The following is an 18959-nucleotide window of genomic DNA, read 5'->3' as shown; positions in this document are numbered from 1 at the left end:
CCTCAAGAATATGATGAAGGGAAATACAAATAGAACTGTACGCGGTGGAGGTAGTGGTGGTGGTGATGCTGAGGAACTTGGTGAATAAGCCTAAGATGCCTGTCTTTCAATGCCACTAATATACAAGCTCACTTAATGTAAAGTAACTCAGTGGTACTACAGTACATATCTTATGTAGCAAATCGGTGGTTCACATAACATGCCGGGTAGTGTTGAGAGAGAAAAAAAAAAGCAATGCGCAAGATGAAATTTACCAATATGAAACATGGTGTGTGTTCTTGCGAACTACTGTTTTTTTTTTTTTTAATTATAATGTTTTTAGAACGATAATAAAAATGTTATATATCGTTTGATATCAGAGATGCGTTTATATAATAATGGAAAATGAACGTAAGAACTATCTATTCACATTAAGACACAATATTCAGTGGAAATGGCTGAATTGCTGATGATACATATTAAAATGTGGGTTGACATTTAAAATGAAATTGGTTTAAAATACAATCAGTATATCTCTTACTACCATACATAATAATGACATCAGAGTATAACAACTTCTAAGGATGGAAAACTACTTGAAAAATTATTTTTATAGGAGTGCAGTAGTTCGTCTGTAGATAGGCCTTAGTGTTGTCCTCTATACCACGGAAATGAGGAAGGTATTAAACTATACATTTTATGTCGACTAAGGAATGATTGTATAAATGAATAAATACGAAAACAATGATTTTTAAAAATAATTTTAATGAACGCAGTCAAAAGCTACGGACAACATGCCATTACAATCGCCACTAAGGCTAATAATTAATGAGTTATGTTTATAGGCCTACACAAAATGTATACGGTGGCCATAAGATGCCATTTTGGTCTACCTTCCTTCAATTAAAGACCACTTTTGGGAGCGGGATTTGCATGGTCTTTTTTAGCTTTGGTCTCTTAGTAGAATAATAAGAACAAGGCATTTGTTAATAAGGGGCCACAGAAAATGGTATTTAATTGCAGCTGGTCCTTAATTGGAGGGTTCTTTAATTTGAGGGAGACCTGTATTCAGTTTTCGAAATTTATCATTATTTGATTAGATTATGCAGGCCCGTAGGCTGGATTTTCGATGGGGAGGTGCGTTTTGCAACCGAAGTGGACCTTACAATAGGCGACTGCCTAGGGATCCCCGCGAGACTGAGGCGAATCTTCTGAAAGCTCTGACAAATTAGCATTTTGAGGTCATATTTTAATGGATTTCTAAAATCTATAATTTGTAATATCCTATTTAAATTTTCATTCATTTGAGTATTGTCTAGGGACCTACAGTAAAGCAGGAGAAATAGAAGGTGGGGTGAAGGGAGAAACTTGCACAGACAGATGGTCAATATCACCTCAGCCCCACCATGGTCGGGGCTGAGGTAAGAAAACTTTTGATTATGGCACCTCAAAGTGGCTGGAAATTGCACTCTCAGACAAACTTTAATTATGATTTTTATTTTTCTCCATTTCTTTTATAAATTTAGGGTGCTCTCCCCCCTTGAATCCACCACTGTGAAATTATAATTTTTCATGTCCTTTACATCTGTAGGCCTACAATCACGGAGCTGATAATTTACAACAGATTTCGTAGTACATTACTGTATTAAAAATCAATGGGTATAGAAGAGCGGGCAAAAAATGTAATGCATACTATAGCATTTCGCGATAATTAGGAACGATTTAAGTAAAATAATAGGTTTTAAAAAGTGGACTTTTTGAAATTTGGTGGTCCAGGGGCAGAGGCCTGGAAGGGGTTTGTGAGAAAAGCAATAAAGTAGCATTTTGAGGGTCTTACATAATAGATTTCTCAAACACACAATTCATGAATATTTCATTTAAATTTTCATTAATTTGGGTGTTTTTGGGACCTGAAAAAGTAACGTTATTATGTCCTGAATCTGCAGGCCTATAGATAACATTCTTCATATTATATAGATCAATCTGCCACCGGAGACGATCAATTTCTAACAAATTACATACCACATTATTAAAAATCAACGGTTAGATAAGCTAACAAATAATATAATGCAATGCATGCTATAGGCCTATCATTTTGGTATAATTAGGAAATAATAGGTTTTAAAAAGTGGACCTTTTGGAATTGGGTGGGGGGTGGGGGTGCGTCCTCTGCACCCCCCTGCCTACAGGCGTAACGTTATTATGTCCTGAATCTGCAGGCCTATAGATAACATTCTTCATATTATATACATCAATCTGCAATCACCGGAGACGATCAATTTCTAACAAATTACATACCACATTATTAAAAATCAACGGTTAGATAAGCTAACAAATAATATGATGCAATGCATGCTATAGGCCTAGCATTTTGGTATAATTAGGAAATAATAGGTTTTAAAAAGTGGACCTTTTGGAATTGGGTGGGGGTGAGGGTGCGTCCTCCGCACCCCCCTGCCTACAGGCCTGTTAGATTTAGGACTAAGTTGGTCTCATTTGGTACACTGATAATACATTGGATTGGAGGGAAAAAAACGGCATCTTCGAGACAAAAGTACATAATTTATTGCTAATTTTCAGGTTTCGGCGGCACTTTGATAGCCATCTTGGAAAATTCACTTTCTGAGGGTACAATTTTGGTAAACTTCTTATATTCTGATTCGTTGCTTTACTAGATTTTTCATCAGCATTCAATACAATCGATCATTTTAAACTTCTTAGGCTTCTTAAGCTCCAGTTGGGGTCACTGGAAGCGCCTATAACTGGTTCAAATTTTACCTGACCCAACGTAAAAAATATTCAGTTGTTATTTAGGGTGTACTGTCGTCTCATCAAAGGAAGCTTGGGTTTAGAACCGCTGTTGTATGTCATATTCACCACTCCTCTGGAAAATAATAATAATAATAATAATAATAATAATAATAATAATAATAATATTATTATTATTATTAATATTAATAATCAAACATCTATAATGCGCCAATTTAAAATGATCAAAGACTCAGTTTACCCTTAGAGTTTGTTAAATAAAAATGTTTTTAAATTAACTTTAAATGAATCTAAAATATTTGAATCTTTAACAAAGGAAGGGAGTTCATTCCACATGAAAGAGGCAGAGAAGGAAAAAGTGCGTTGGCCATGTCTTCGTTCGGAATTTTTGGACGGTAAGCAGTGATTTTATGTGCAAAGCGGAGACGACGAGATGGAGCATAGCGGACCCAAAAACGAAGACCCCTATTTTTTCTCTTTTATTTTGATGATAATACACCAGGCTGTCACAAAATCCAAATTTCGATTTTTTTTGGGCGTCTGTATGTGAAATTTTCAAGGGTCTTCGTTGTATAGACACTCTATATGGGTGTCTACAAAACGAAGACCGAAGACCCGAAAAACTTAGACCCTCCAATTATTTCTCAATTACGCCTATCTTATTGAAAGTATTTTAGAATCATCACAAAACAGTTGCCAAATACCTATTTAATTATTTCATCGCAATAAAATGAGGAGGCCTATCAAGAAATACTTAAAGTATTCGTTTTGTAGACACCCATATAGGGTGGCTATAAAACGAAGACCCTTAGTTATCTCTGCCATGTTGGTGTCACTACCAAATAACCGATGCTGCACATATGCGTCACTATACGACATTCCTACAACATTCCTATACTGTTTATTTCAACATGAAACAAGTTTATGAATGAAATATTAAAGGTTTTTGTAGGGCCCCAAAAATACGCGTACTGCTATTCCAAGCCTTACTTTCGTTTAGAGAATAGCAGCGCCGAGGCGCTCTGCCGTCAGCCGTGGACGTACCGTAACATTGCTGCCGCTTTGGAACTGGAATAAAGAGTAAATCATTAAATTGACTCAGATTCAGGCAATAATGTGCTAAAAAGACGAATACTATATAGGGCCTATATACATAGCATGAAGTGATTTAAAAACATTCGTTTTGTAAACACCCATATAGGGTGTCTATAAAACGAAGACCGAAGAACTGAGGTTGATTTAAAGTACATCTTATATTGAATATGACTAAAAATAGAAATTTACCATTTTTTCTGGTCGATAGTGGGCGCTGTAAACGTAAGTCCCTACCTGAAAATATTCAATATATGGTTCATAGTACAAGTAGTACAAATGTGCCAAGTTTCATGTTTTTATCACAAAGTGCACGATTTTTTGACCTTTACCTGAAGTGTAAGTATTCTAACAGTTGTTCAGAATGTGCATATCAACCAGATAAGCCTAAGTTACAGGATAAATCGATATCAATGGATCAATTTTTTAAGGTACGTTAGAAGAAAACGATAGTATAGAAGTAGGCCTAGGTTTTTAAATTTAGTTTATATTTAAAACCCACCCGGACATCCTCCGGTCCCGGTGGGATTAATTGTGTTTTCTTTTTAATTCTTGTTCAGATTACTCTTCTTGTGATGTTTTTTGTTCATGAATTTTCAAGCTTGTTGTTTCTGCTATGTATAAACTACCGTATAATTTATTTGTTTTACAGTCAACAGTGTAGACACATAAATTACAGGATGAAAATATAAAATATAAAATCTTAATTGTAATGAATTAAAAACATAACATTATAAATAGGACCTACATAATAAATTATTGAACTAATTCATATGTAATAAAAAAAAAGTTCAATGGAAAATATTATAATTAATTTAATTTTCACAAAAATACAATTATTATAAAGCGATGTAATTCTACGAAAAATACCGTTTCGACAAACATAAACAAAATGTTCATTTACCCAGATCGAGTGTTTATTTGTTAGGCCTATATATAAAATTGTTCATATGATGTTATTTCTTTTTCAGATATTTTTTCTGGCTTGTATAACTGTTGTATTGTTCCAAGTAATAATATTTATTCCAAATTGCAATGTAGGCCTAATTCATAAAGGCAGCAATACTCAACATACAGTATTGCAAAGGTAAATATGCATACGTTGACTTTTCTGATATCTATTTAAATATAGAACTTACATTTTTATGTTTAGGCCTTAGTCATTTTTTGCATCCAATTGTTCACCTAGTGCCGCCAACATATTATCTCTATCCCGCTTAGATACTTAAAGCTTTTAATATCTAAAATAAGAAGGGCCTATATATTTTTTAGCCAGATGTGAATAAGTTGCTGCACTTTTCCACAGAACTTTTTCTTTTATATATTTTTATTACAAGGCTTCATGTTTCATAGCCGAACAAGGTTTAGCATATTTACGATGTTTCCAGTTAGGCTTTTACTGTCGTCTATGGGATAAAGACGATCTTATCAACGGTCTATTGTTAAACGCGTCATCAGTGTTAGTTAACGAGTTAGCCTTTTGGCAGCACACCGAAACACCCGAAAGTCTATAAAATTAAATTAATGTTTTATTAAATATTTAACTTATGTATGTATGTATTCTTGAGCAAAAAGTCATTATCTATCCTCGGGCGTTATTTATTGTAAAATACTAATCATATATACACTCGGGCAATGAAAAACATTGTCGGGCTGTCTCAGGCGGTGTTTAGGACCGCAAATAAGCGTATGGTCAGATAGGCCTAAGGTGAGTTTTTGTTTATTAGATGCCTTGCTTATTTACTTACCGTACCGTTTCTTATATTCAACCAAATTGATACTTTGTTTTAAATTTTTATATTGAACTGTTTATTTTTCTTTATTATTGGAAGGTTGAATGCATCTGAAAGCTTTTGTTTTTATAAGGTGCTACTTTTTTATTGTTTATTCATTAACACAAACTGCTTCCACATTAACAGTATTGGGAATATGGTAAGACAGCCCGTAGGCCAACGAAGTTGCACGCCGAGGAAAAACATCGTGTTTTTGAAAACTCACAAAACAGGCGGAACAACGCTAGCACGAATACTTGAACAATATGCTTTCGACAACAAACTAAATGTGGTTATTAAAAAAGGAGAATACAAAAATTTTCACTTTACAAATGTGAATTTTAATTTTAATTCCAAGGAGAACTTCGTACCCCCGATGGGCGTCAAACAAGGAGATTATAAAAATTATAAGTACAATGTTTTTGCGCTACATGCTCTATATAATAGGCCGGTTTACGACTCGTTTATGGAAAATGACTCGATTTATGTGACTTTATTACGAGACCCTGTCTCTCAGTTCGAATCTGCTTTTGATTTTTTTAATGTTGGGGCAGCCGCTATAAGAGACAGTTCATTAAATAAAACACAGAGATTACAGGTTTTCTTTAAAGATCCACTTAAATATTGGGCTACACTGAAAAGATCTCTGCGCTTAATTTCTCGTAATAGTCAGATTTGGGATTTGGGCGTGGATCCTGCGAAATGTCCTAATAGTTTTGTTGTTGATTATACGATTAAACGATTGGATAATGAACTTGATCTAGTAATGATAACAGAATATTTTGACGAATCATTGTTATTACTGAAGAAAAAGCTTTGTTGGGAATTTAAAGACATTTTGTATTTGCCTCGAAACATGAGAAGTTCGCGGGCTACGTTAAATGTGGACATTCGTAAAAACATATCAAAGTGGAATTGGATAGACACGAAAATATACTCTCACTCTCTCGGGCGTTTACATAAACTTATAAAGAAAGCTATGGACAACATGCCACTGCAATCGCCACAAGGGCTAATAATTAATTAATTATGTTTATACGCCTACACAAAATGTTAACGGTGGCCATAGGATGCCATTTTGGTCTACCTTCCTTCAATTAAAGACCACTTTTGTGACCGGGATTTGCATAGTCTTTGGTAGCTTTGGTCTCTTAGTAGAATAATAAGAATAAGGCAATAAGGGACCACAGAAAATGGTCTTTAATTGCAGGTGGTCTTTAATTGGAGGGTTCTTTAATTTGAGGGAGACCTGTATTCAGTTTTCGAAATTTATCATTAGGCCTATTTGATTAGATTTAGGACTAAGTTGGTCTCAGTTGGTACACTGAGCCATAAAACATTGGATTGAAGAAAAAACGGCATCTTTCGAGAAAAAAAATACATAATTTATTGCTATTTTTCAGGTTTCGGCGCCACTTTGACAGTCATCTTGGAAAATTCACTTTCTGGGGGTTTTTACTAGATTTTTCATCAGCATTCGATACAATCGATCATTTTAAACTTCTTAGGCTTCTTAAGCTTCAATTGGGGGTCAGTGGAAGCGCCTATAACCTGTTCAAATTTTACCTGACCCAACGTAAATATTCAGTTGTCATTTGGGTGTGTCATCTCATCAAAGGAAGCTTGGGTTTAGAACCGCTGTTGTGTGTCATATTCACCACTCCTCTGGAAAATAATAATAATAATAATAATAATAATAATAATAATAATAATAATAATAATGTACATATCTTATGTAGCAAATCGGTGGTTCACATAACATGCCGGGTAGTGTTGAGAAAAAAAAAAGAAAAGCAATGCGCAAGATGAAATTTACCAATATGAAACATGGTGTGTGTTCCTGCGAACTACTGCTTTTTTTTGTTTTGTTTTTGTTTTTGTTTTTTAATTATAATGTTTTTAGAACGATAATAAAATGTTATATATCGTCTGATATCAGAAATGTGTTTATATAATAATGGAAAATGAACGTAAGAACTACCTATTCACATTAAGACACAATATTCAGTGGAAATGACTGAATTGCTGATGATACAAATATTAAAATGTGGGTTGACATTTAAAATGAAATTGGTTTAAAATACAATCAGTATCTCTTACTACCGTATATAATAATGACATCAGAGTATAACAACTTCTAAGGATGGAAGATTACTTGAAAAATTATTTTTATAGGAGTGCAGTAGTTCGTCTGAGATAGGCCTTAGTGTTGTCCTCTATACCACGGTAATGAGGAAGGTATTACACAATACTTTTTATTCCGACTAAGGAATGATTATATAAATGAATAAATACGAAAATAATGATGTTTAAACATATTTTTAATGAACGCACAGTCAAAAGCTATGGACAACATGCCACTGCAATCGCCACAAGGGCTAATAATTAATTAATTATGTTTATACGCCTACACAAAATGTTAACGGTGGCCATAGGATGCCATTTTGGTCTACCTTCCTTCAATTAAAGACCACTTTTGGGACCGGGATTTGCATAGTCTTTGGTAGCTTTGGTCTCTTAGTAGAATAATAAGAATAAGGCATTAAGGGACCACAGAAAATGGTCTTTAATTGCAGGTGGTCTTTAATTGGAGGGTTCTTTAATTTGAGGGAGACCTGTATTCAGTTTTCGAAATTTATCATTAGGCCTATTTGATTAGATTTAGGACTAAGTTGGTCTCAGTTGGTACACTGAGCCATAAAACATTGGATTGAAGAAAAAACGGCATCTTTCGAGACAAAATATACATAATTTATTGCTATTTTTCAGGTTTCGGCGCCACTTTGACAGTCATCTTGGAAAATTCACTTTCTGGGGGTACAATTTTGGTCACCATCTTATATTCTGATTCGTTGCTTTACTAGATTTTTCATCAGCATTCGATACAATCGATCATTTTAAACTTCTTAGGCTTCTTAAGCTTCAATTGGGGGTCAGTGGAAGCGCCTATAACCTGTTCAAATTTTACCTGACCCAACGTAAATATTCAGTTGTCATTTAGGGTGTGTCATCTCATCAAAGGAAGCTTGGGTTTAGAACCGCTGTTGTGTGTCATATTCACCACTCCTCTGGAAAATAATAATAATAATAATAATAATAATAATAATAATAATAATAATAATAATAATAATAATAATAATAATATTAATAATAATAATCAAACATATATAATGCGCCAATTCAAAATGATCAAAGGCGCAGTTTACCCTTAGAGTTTGTTAAATAAAAATGTTTTTAAATTAACTTTAAATGAATCTAAAATAGTTGAATCTTTAACAAAGGAAGGGAGTTCATTCCACAGGGAAGAGGCAGAGAAGGAAATAGTGCGTTGGTCATGTCTTCGTTCGGAATTTTTGGACAGTAAAGCAGTGATTTTATGTGCAGAGCGGAGACGACGAGATGGAGCATAGCGATGTATATTATCAAAACTCATGATAGATTCAGGGTTATGCTTAATGCAGACGATGTACAGTGAGGAAGTACCTTGATAGAAGAACACCAGTCAGACTGGTACTGTACCTGCTTTTATTACCCCACGCCTGGATTGGTGTAACAGCCTCTTGTATGGATCACCCGGTCTGAACTTGCCAAACTATGTCGGATACAGAACACACCAGCTCGCATGTACTCGGTTTTCCTCACCCTATCGGCGGGTGTCTATAAAACGAAGTCCGAAGACCCAAAAACGAAGACCCCTATTTTTTCTCTTTTATTTTGATGATAATACACCAGGCTGTCACAAAATCCAAATTACGATTTTTTTTTACGAATTTTCAAGGGTCTTCGTTGTATAGACACTCTATATGGGTGTCTACAAAACGAAGACCGAAGACCCGAAAAACTTAGACCTTCCAATTATTTCTCAATTAGGCCTATCTTATTGAAAGTATTTTAGAATCATTATAAAACAGTTGCCAAGTACCTATTTCATTATTTCATCGGAATAAAATGAGGAGGCCTATCAAGAAATACTTTAGGTATTCGTTTTGTAGACACACCCATATAGGGTGTCTATAAAACGAAGACTCTTTATCTGCCATGTTGGTGTCACTACCAAATGACTGATGCTGCACATATGCGTCACTATACAACATTCCTATTATACTGTTTATTTTAACATGAAACAAGTTTATGAATGAAATATTAAAGGTTTTCCTAGGGCCCCAAAAATACGGGTACCGGTAGGCCAAGCCTTACGAAGTTTCCGTTTAGAGAGTAGCAGCGCCGACTCGCTCTGCCGCCATCCGTGGACGTACAAAATTGCTGCCGCTTTGGAACTGGAATAAAGAGTAAATCTCTAAATTAATTGACTCAGATTCAGGCAATAATGTGCTAAAAAGACGAATACTATATATAGGGCCTATAGACCTAGCATGAAGTGATTTAAAAAAACATTCGTTTTGTAGACACCCATATAGGGTGTCTATAAAACGAAGACCGAAAAACTGAGGTTGACTTAAAATGCATCTTTATATAGAATAATGACTAAAAATAGAAATTTCCATTTCTGGTCTATAGAGGGCGCTGTAGACGATGTTCCTACCTGAAAATATTCGCTATATGGTTCATAGTACAAGTAGTACAAATGTGCCATGTTTCATGCTTTTAACACATAAGTGCACGATTTTTTGACCTTTACCTGAAGTGTAAGTATTCTAACAGTTGTTCAGAATGTGCATATCAACCAGATAGGCCTAAGTTACTGGATAAATCGATATCAATGGATCGATTTTTTAAGGTACGTTAGAAGAAAACGATAGTATAGAAGTAGGCCCAAGTTTTTAAATTTAGTTTATATTTAAAACCCACCCGGACATCCTCCGGTCCCGCTGAGATTAATTGTGTTTTCTTTTTAATTCTTGTTCAGATTACTCTGCCTGTGATGTTGTTTATTCATGAATTTTCAAGCTTGTTGTTTCTGCTATGTATAAACTATAATGATTTACCCAGATCGAGTGTTTATTTGTTAGGCCTATATTTAAAATTGTTCATATGATGTTATTAATTATTTTTTTTCAGATATTTTTTCTGGCTTGTATAACTGTTGTATTGTTTTATATAATAACACTGATTCCAAATTGCAATGTAGGCCTAATTCATAAAAGAATAAAAGGCAGCAATACTCAACATACAGTATTGCAAAGGTAAATATGCCTACGTTGACTTTTCTGATATCTATTTAACTCTAGAACTTACATTTTTATGTTTAGATCTTAGTCATGTGTTGCATCCAATTGTTCACTAAGTACCGCCAACATATTATTTCTATTCCGCTTAGATACTTAAAGCTTTTAATATCTAAAATAAATAGCCACGGGGCCTACATATTTTTAGCCAGATGTGAATAAGTTACTGCACTTTTCCACAGAACTTTTTATTTTATATATTTTTATTACAAGGCTTCATGTTTCATAGCCGAACGGGGTTAATCATATTTACGATGTTTCCAGTTAGGCTTTTACTGATAAAATAATGTCCGAATAAGCGTATGGTCAGATAGTCCTAAGCTGAGTTTTTGTTTATTAGACTCTTGCATATTTACTTACCGTTTCTTAAATTCAAACAAATTGATACTTTGTTTTAAATTTTTATATTGAACTGTTTATTTTTCCTTATTATTGGAAGGTTGAATGCCTCTGAAAGCTTGTGTTTTTTAAGGTGCTACTTTTACTATTGTTTATTCATTAACACAAATTGCTTTTACATTAACAGTATTAGGAATAAGGAAACACAGACCGTAGGCCTACAAAGTTGCACGCCGAGGAAAAACATCGTGTTTTTGAAACTCACAAAACAGGCGGAACAACGCTAGCACGAATACTTGAACAATATGCTTTCGACAACAAACTAAATGTGGTTATTAAAAAAGGAAAATACACAAATTTTCACTTTGCAAATGTGAATTTTAATTTTACTTCAAAGAAGAACTTCGTACCCCCGATGGGCGTCAAACAAGGAGATTATAAACATTATAAGTACAATGTTTTTGCGCTACATGCTCTATATAATAGGCCGGTTTATGACTCGTTTATGGAAAATGGCTCGATTTATGTGACTTTATTACGAAACCCGGTCTCTCAGTTCGAATCTACTTTTGATTTTTTTAATGTTGGGGCAGCCGCTATAAGAGACAGTTCATTAAATAAAACACAGAGATTACAGGTTTTCTTTAAAGATCCACTTAAATATTGGACTCCACTGAAAGGATCTCTGCGCTTACTTTCTCGAAATAATCAGATTTGGGATTTGGGCGTTGATCCTGCGAAATGTCCTAATAGTTTTGTTGTTGATTATACGATTAAACGGTTGGATAATGAACTTGATCTAGTAATGATAACAGAATATTTTGACGAATCATTGTTATTACTGAAGAAAAAGCTTTGTTGGGAATTTAAAGACATTTTGTATTTGCCTCGAAACGTGAGAAGTTCGCGCGCTACGTTAAATGTGGGCATTCGTAAAAACATATCAAAGTGGAATTGGATAGATACGAAACTATACTCTCACTTTCTCAAGCGTTTACATAAACATATAAAGGACTATGGCCCAGGATTTGAAGACGACTTATCTGCTTTCCGTAACATGACGTCATTTGTATATAAAACATGTGTTGCTAATGAAAGTGTACAGACTTTCGGTAAGAGAAAGATTGCATTCGACATGGTTCGTGGTAATGTCACCGGCCATGGCGGAATTTGCAGACGTGTTGGCACATTAGACGAATGCAATTTTGGTAATGGTTACATTTTGTTGCTTGATTTAGCTTACCTATGTGAGAGTGTTACCTCCAGCATTACAGATTTGAATCCTCACCTCAAGAATATGATGAAGGGAAATAACAATAGAACCGTACGCGGTAGGGGTGGTAGTGATTGATGATGATGAACTTGGTGAATATGCCTAAGCCTGTCTTTCAATGCCACTCATACAAACTCAAAGTAAAGTAAAGTAAAAGTGGCTTACTACAGTACATTGATTGATTGATTGAAAATATTTTAATATACATATTTTATCTAGCGAATCGATGGTTCACATAATGGGTTGTGTTGAAAAAAAAAGGAAAAACAATGGGTAAGATGAAATTTGCCAATATGGTGTATCACAGAGGTTTGTGCTTGCGAACTATTGTTGTTTTATATATATATATAAAAATATAATGTTTTTAGAACGATAATGAAAATGTTACATATCGTCTGATATCAGAAATGCGTTTATATAATAATGGAAAATGATCGTAAGAACAAACTATGCACGTTAAGACACTATATTCAGTGGAAATGGCTGAATTGCTGATGATACGAATATTAAAACCTGGGTTGACTTTTAAAATGAAAAATTAATATATCAGCAATTTCAATTGGTTTAAAATACAATCAGTAAATGTTCTCTTACTGTCGTATATAACTACCGTATATGAATTATTATATCGTTAAAAGATCGTAGTTCCTATTTAAAATTTTTTTTCGTTTTGTTATGTTAATTCATTATATCCCTGCTGGTATATTAGTTGAATCCCAGACGGCGATCAACTCGTTTAAATCATACTCATTCCTTTGTTGTTCCATTTGGACGCACTCTGTCTTTCATATCATCATTTTATCCATCCGTTATTTTACTATGGAACAGTCTACCACAATTTAAAATTTAATTGAACACCTTAAAAACTAATCATCTTGATGTGTTATTCATGTTTTTCTTTTGTGTGTATGTGTGTGTTGTTGGTCTGTAGTTTAAGCTTATTTAAGGGGAAGGCTAATTATTAGCCACTAGTTAATAGACTATGTGGCTATCTTGCCTCCCCAGGTTTTTACCGAACTTTGGCCAATTAACTTTTTATATTCTTTTTTTTCTCTTTCATGTGGGTTAACCACCTTTAGGCCTATTCATTTCGTATTGTTTTTCATATTTTCATTTTACAAGGATACAATATTTGCACAATGTCCCTGCTGACTTGCGTTCATCATTTAGGCCTACGTTAAACCAACATGAATTGACATATTATGTGACTATCATTGTTGCACTTTTTTTTACTTCTTTTTTTTATTTATTTGTTTTTCCAGAGCACGATATTACAAAGTTTCTCTTTTCGTATATGAAAGAGGTTCCGACATTTTATAGACGTGATCAATTCATTTTTTTAAAAATTTATTTAAATCTTATTTAACAAAAAAGAACACAATGAAAGTCAATTATTATTATTATTATTATTATTATTATTATTATTATTATTATTATTTTACAATACAGTAATATAAGAAGCATGAGTTAAAGTTCATTTCAGTGTATTTCATTTTTAAACAACGTTAATGCATCTACTGTGTTATTTTTTGTTTGTAGCAGGTCTAAAATTTTAGCCTTATAAATACAGTAGGCACTTAGAGTATCAACCTTCTTCTATATATGTTGTCTTTTCCAAATAAAATTTTAAAATATAAGCCAGTGTTTGTGTCGACATTTGTTATGTTCCTCACGTCTCTCCAGAGATTTCTCACATTTTTACAGCTTACGAACATATGTTTTTCTGTATCAGTAAACTGACAATTATCACAATTCATAGACTCTCTTAATCTCCATTTATACAATCTTTCGTTGGTTTGAATTATCCTATGGAGTAATTTAAAGTGGAATTGAGTTAATTTCTTGCTTTTAAATCCGGTAATTCTTCTTTTCCAAACTGTTTCCCAATGTAATTTAATGTCAAACATACCGTAGCATCCCACTTTGTTTACGCTAATGGTGTAACAAATTTAGGATCTTTTAATACTCCATACACTTGTTTTGTTGTCATTCCCAATATTTTGTTACCTTTACAATCATTGTTACCATAAGGGTTGATGGGTTTTTTTTCTTTCAATATTCTTTTCCACTTCAATGGTATGGCATTCATTACATGTGTGTAGTCCGACATCCAATTATGTTTAAATATCAATTTGGATTTTAAATCGGATGATGATATGAAATAGCCAGTATCTATGTCTATTACATCTTTTATATTCTGATCAAATTTAGGATCTTTTAATACTCCATACACTTGTTTTGTTGTCATTCCCAATATTTTGTTACCTTTACAATCATTGTTACCATAAGGGTTGATGGGTTTTTTTTCTTTCAATATTCTTTTCCACTTCAATGGTATGGCATTCATTACATGTGTGTAGTCCGACATCCAATTATGTTTAAATATCAACTTGGATTTTAAATCGGATGATGATATGAAATAGCCAGTATCTATGTCTATTACATCTTTTATTCTGATTCTGGATGCTTTACTAGACTTTTCATCAGTCTTCGATACAATCGATTATTTCAACTTCTTAGACTTTTTAAGCTCCAGTTGAAGTCAGTGGAAGCCCCTATAACTGGTTAAAATCATAACTGACCGAACGTAAATATTCAGTTGTTATTTAGGGTCAAGGGCGGATCCAGTAGGGGAACGTGCCACCCCCCCCACAATTTTGCCACTAAATTTTTAAATTTTCAATGCAAATCAATGTTATGTACTACTCACCTATTCGGAGACTCCTGTGCCCCCGACCCCGTTTGATACAAATTTTGGATCCGCCCCTGAGGGTCTGTCATCTCATGAAAGGAAGCAAGAATGTAGCGTCCCGCAGGGCTCGGTCTTGGGACCGCCGTTGATTGCTTTGATAATAATAATAATAATAATAATAATAATAATAATAATAATAATAATAATAATAATAATAATAATAATAATCAAACATTTATAATGCACCAACTTAAAAAATGATCCTTAGAGTTTGTTAAATAAAAGTGTTTTAAAATTAACTTTAAATGAATCTAAAGTAGTTGAATATTTAACAAAGAAAAGGAGTTCATTCCACATGGAAGAGGCAGAGAAGGAAAAGGGTGTTGGCCATATATCTTCGTTCAGAATTTTGGGACGGTAAGTAGTGATTTTATGTGCAGACGGAGACGAGGAGAGGGAGCATAGCGAGGGACAGGTTCAACAAGATATATTATCAAAGCTCATAGGTTCGTGCAGACGATGAACAGTGAGGAAGTACCTTGATAGGAGAACACCAGTCAGACTGGTACATGCTTTTATTACCCCACGCCTGGATTGGTGTAACAGCCTATTGTATGATGACCCGGTCTGAGCTTGCCAAACTATAGCGGATGAAGAACACAGCAGCTCGCATGTAAAGAGGTGAGGATTCATTTTAATAGAATCCTCACCCTGCCGGCAACAGTCGCCGACAGTTGTCGGGAAGGTTGAATCTGGTTCAAATTTGCCGATTGATTTGCAGGGTGCATTGCTTGCTGCCCTGACGCAATCGGGAAGGCACACCGATCGTCTGCAACGCAATCGGCAAAGTTTAACCAGGTTCAACCTTCCCGACAACTGTCGGCGACTGTCGCCTATAGGGTACAGCGATTCATATGGAAACCGAGCTTAACGCGCAGTAAACCATTTGCTTACATAACCCCAATCCTCAATGAATGTCACTGACTGCCCATTGAGAAGAGGCTTATCTTTAAGATTCTTTTCCTCTTTATTCAACAACTTTTAGCTTACATCAGACTGCTGTTTAACCCTCAGCGCCCAGTTCGTAGTCTTCGGTCGTCATTGCAACTCAGGTTGCAAACTCCAAAAACATCAACTGCTATAGTCATAAAAGGTTCTCTGTTGCTTCGACTCAGCTTTGGAACACACTACCTGACGATATAAAATCATGCGTAACAATTTCTTCCTTCAAGTGTGCTTTAAAGACGCACCTCTTTGGTGTTTGTTTTCGTTTTATAGATTTTTGTCATAGGCAGCTGGGATTAATGTACTGGTGGGTCTTGCACCTTAATTTGCCGATGGTAATGGTTTTCACTGTTCATAGCGGTCTTGGTTAGTTTTAGGTTATTTCTTGTTTTCGCTCTTTTTTTTCACTCTTTTCTGTTTATGTTATATGTTATTAAGTGCATATAAGCTCCGGCATTATGTGCATATAAATGTAACATTATTATTATCTGCGCCGGGAGATATATGTTTTCAGTCGTGTAAGTTTATGTATGGGTGTGTGTGTGTTATGTTTTGGTGTTTTTGTGTGTTTGTTTTTTGTGTCCAACATATTTAAATAACGGCTGCACAGACGTGACATAATTCAAAATAACAGGGAGTGTTATGTATAACCCAATGAAGAAATGATTAAATTTTGATGACGGTCGGGAGTAGGATGTGGATGTGAGGACCATTTAAAGGGATTTAAGAGCAAACGTTCTAGACAAGATATTTCAAAAACTAATCAACTGATATGAATGAAATTTTTGTGAAAGTTTAATTGAGAAATTATTAAGTGCTGGCGACGATCCAAAGCCGGGGGTAAGCTTGAGGGTAATTTAAATTTCTTGCGTCTTGCGTGTTTCTTGTGTTCAGAATATCTCAAAAACAGCTGCACAGATCTTAAATGAAAGATACAGGGATTGTTAGGTGTGACTTAGGATGAGGTGATTTGAAATATTGGAGTTAATTTCAAAAGCTTTCATGCAAAAATGTTTTTGTTTTAAGTTCTTTTCTACAATATTCGAACCGTTTAATGTTTCTGCCCCAGCCCTAGATTTTAATATAACTTAAAACATCTAGGCCTATGTAATTAATGATATTTCTACGTGTTTATAATTTTATATTTAAATAACAAATCCCCTGAAATGCATAGGCCTATTATAAAATAATACAGTACTGTAAAACAATGTGCATATTAGCCTCAAACCTGCCACGGCATCATGAAATGGACTTTAAACTCAAATTGTATCATGCTTATTTAGTATTAACAGTAAATGATACATAATAGATTAAGCATGAAGAGAAACGATATCCACAATGAGTACAGTTTTTGACTCCAGTAAGCACTTTTCACTGTTCATGGCGGTCTTAGTTAGTTTTAGGTTATTTCTTGTTTTCGCTCTTTTTTTCCCCACTATTTTCTGTTTATGTTAAAGCGCATAAAAGCTCCGGCATAATGTGCATATAAATGTAACATTATTATTATCTGCGCCGGGAGATATATGTTTTCAGTCGTGTAAGTTTTAACTTAAAACTTCTGAGATTTGTCGTAGGCCTACTTTGTCGTTGAAGATGGAAAACTGCCATATATAGTTATACATTTGATATAGGCCTGCTAACATATTGCATCGTATAGCCTACTGCCGATTTTTCACAATTTGCGCATGTCAAATCGATTATTTTATTCACGAAAATGTAACTCCTTTGAAAGCAGCTTAAACACACCAGAATAGCATTTTAAATTAAGAGTAGCTCTCATGGTTTTCAACATTTTTCTAGAGAACTCTTAGACATTAAGACTGGGGTCTAATTAGTATAATTACTGTCTCTTATACACATCTAGATGTGTATAAGAGACAGATGTTTGTACAGCATTGATGATGCGAGCGAATAGAGTCGCTTGCAGTTGATGTTTATTTAGGTCTTTTGTGAAGGGAAGTGGGCAGATTCGGTAATTTTATTGTCGACTTCCGAGTACCTTTACAGCTAAAATGTACACTGACGGGAAATGTACAGTGCCACTGTCGAGTAGCTCACAAATAGTTTTCTATATAGAGGATTAGCTAGGTATTTACTGTTACCCGTTGTTTTAGCCCAGTAACGCCTAGGCCTACATATTATCGATCGTATCGGTGGTGCGATGTGCTGGGTTGGAGCAACAGGTGACAGAGGTTATAGCGCGAATAGTGTGTGGGAGCAGTGGTGGCGCAAGCAAAGGAGGGGAATTTTCCCCCTCCCTCGTCGGACAGGCCTGCATCCCTGCCGTCCGAAACACGATTATGTCGTCGGATAAAAAAATTTGTAAAATAATAATTTGCCTATCCAAATAACGTTATTTTCACTGCCAATCCATAATATTGTGGTCTAAAACACATTTTGGACTATACTAAGCCATAAAAACTCTCCCAGTGAACCCTAAAAGGGAATTTTTATTCTGGGCCGTCGACCGAGGATTCGTCGAGACCCTTGGCTCGGACCACTCCGTCGGACATGTCGGACCCCTTGTTGGCAAATTTCTGGCGCCGCCACTCTGTGGAATGAAGTTTGCGTGGTATACGTTTTGCGTGAATTAAGTATACTCTCACAGCTAATATTTGTGTTAATAGTTAATAAAAGATTAAGAGTATTACTAGCTAGGAAATATGAAGGAATTTTTAACGCTTTTAGTGAAATGTGCATGAACAATTTTTTACACGCATGAGAGAATGTGTTGTGGCATTCCTTTACTGAACAGTACCAGCCTTATTTGCATATTATTCTAATTTTCATTGTTATTTGTGCAATATTTGTACGCAATTTAAATAGGTGTTTTGATCAATGCAATTATAGCC

General features: G+C 34.6%; 2 protein-coding genes across 2 annotated transcripts in view; both read left to right on the top strand.

Moving 5' to 3' along the window:
- The first annotated feature begins 4093 nt into the window (after window positions 1-4093).
- LOC117117258 (galactosylceramide sulfotransferase-like) lies at window positions 4094-6639 on the top strand. The gene is made up of 3 exons (XM_033261504.1): window positions 4094-4271; window positions 4812-4927; window positions 5760-6639. Exons 1-3 carry the CDS (start codon window positions 4095-4097, stop codon window positions 6637-6639), a joined length of 1173 nt encoding a protein of 390 aa, XP_033117395.1. The 5' UTR covers window position 4094.
- Window positions 6640-9665: 3026 nt separating this feature from the next.
- The window catches only part of LOC117117279 (galactosylceramide sulfotransferase-like), a 23727-nt gene continuing 14433 nt past the window's right edge, over window positions 9666-18959 (top strand). Inside the window, exons 1-4 of the mRNA XM_033261536.1 lie at window positions 9666-10350; window positions 10632-10756; window positions 11325-12600; window positions 15248-15254. Coding sequence (XP_033117427.1) covers window positions 11553-12488 — 936 coding nt within the window. The 5' untranslated portion in view covers window positions 9666-10350; window positions 10632-10756; window positions 11325-11552 and the 3' untranslated portion in view covers window positions 12489-12600; window positions 15248-15254. The remainder of the gene's footprint in view (window positions 10351-10631; window positions 10757-11324; window positions 12601-15247; window positions 15255-18959) is intronic.

The sequence above is a fragment of the Anneissia japonica genome, unplaced genomic scaffold, assembly GCF_011630105.1.
Source record: "Anneissia japonica isolate Jap-2015-1 unplaced genomic scaffold, ASM1163010v1 scaffold288014_len389662_cov180, whole genome shotgun sequence".
In the NCBI taxonomy this organism is placed as follows: Eukaryota; Metazoa; Echinodermata; class Crinoidea; order Comatulida; family Comatulidae; genus Anneissia; species Anneissia japonica.
The sequence above is the reverse complement of the archived record's forward strand: the minus strand, read 5'-3'. Positions and strand labels throughout refer to the sequence as shown.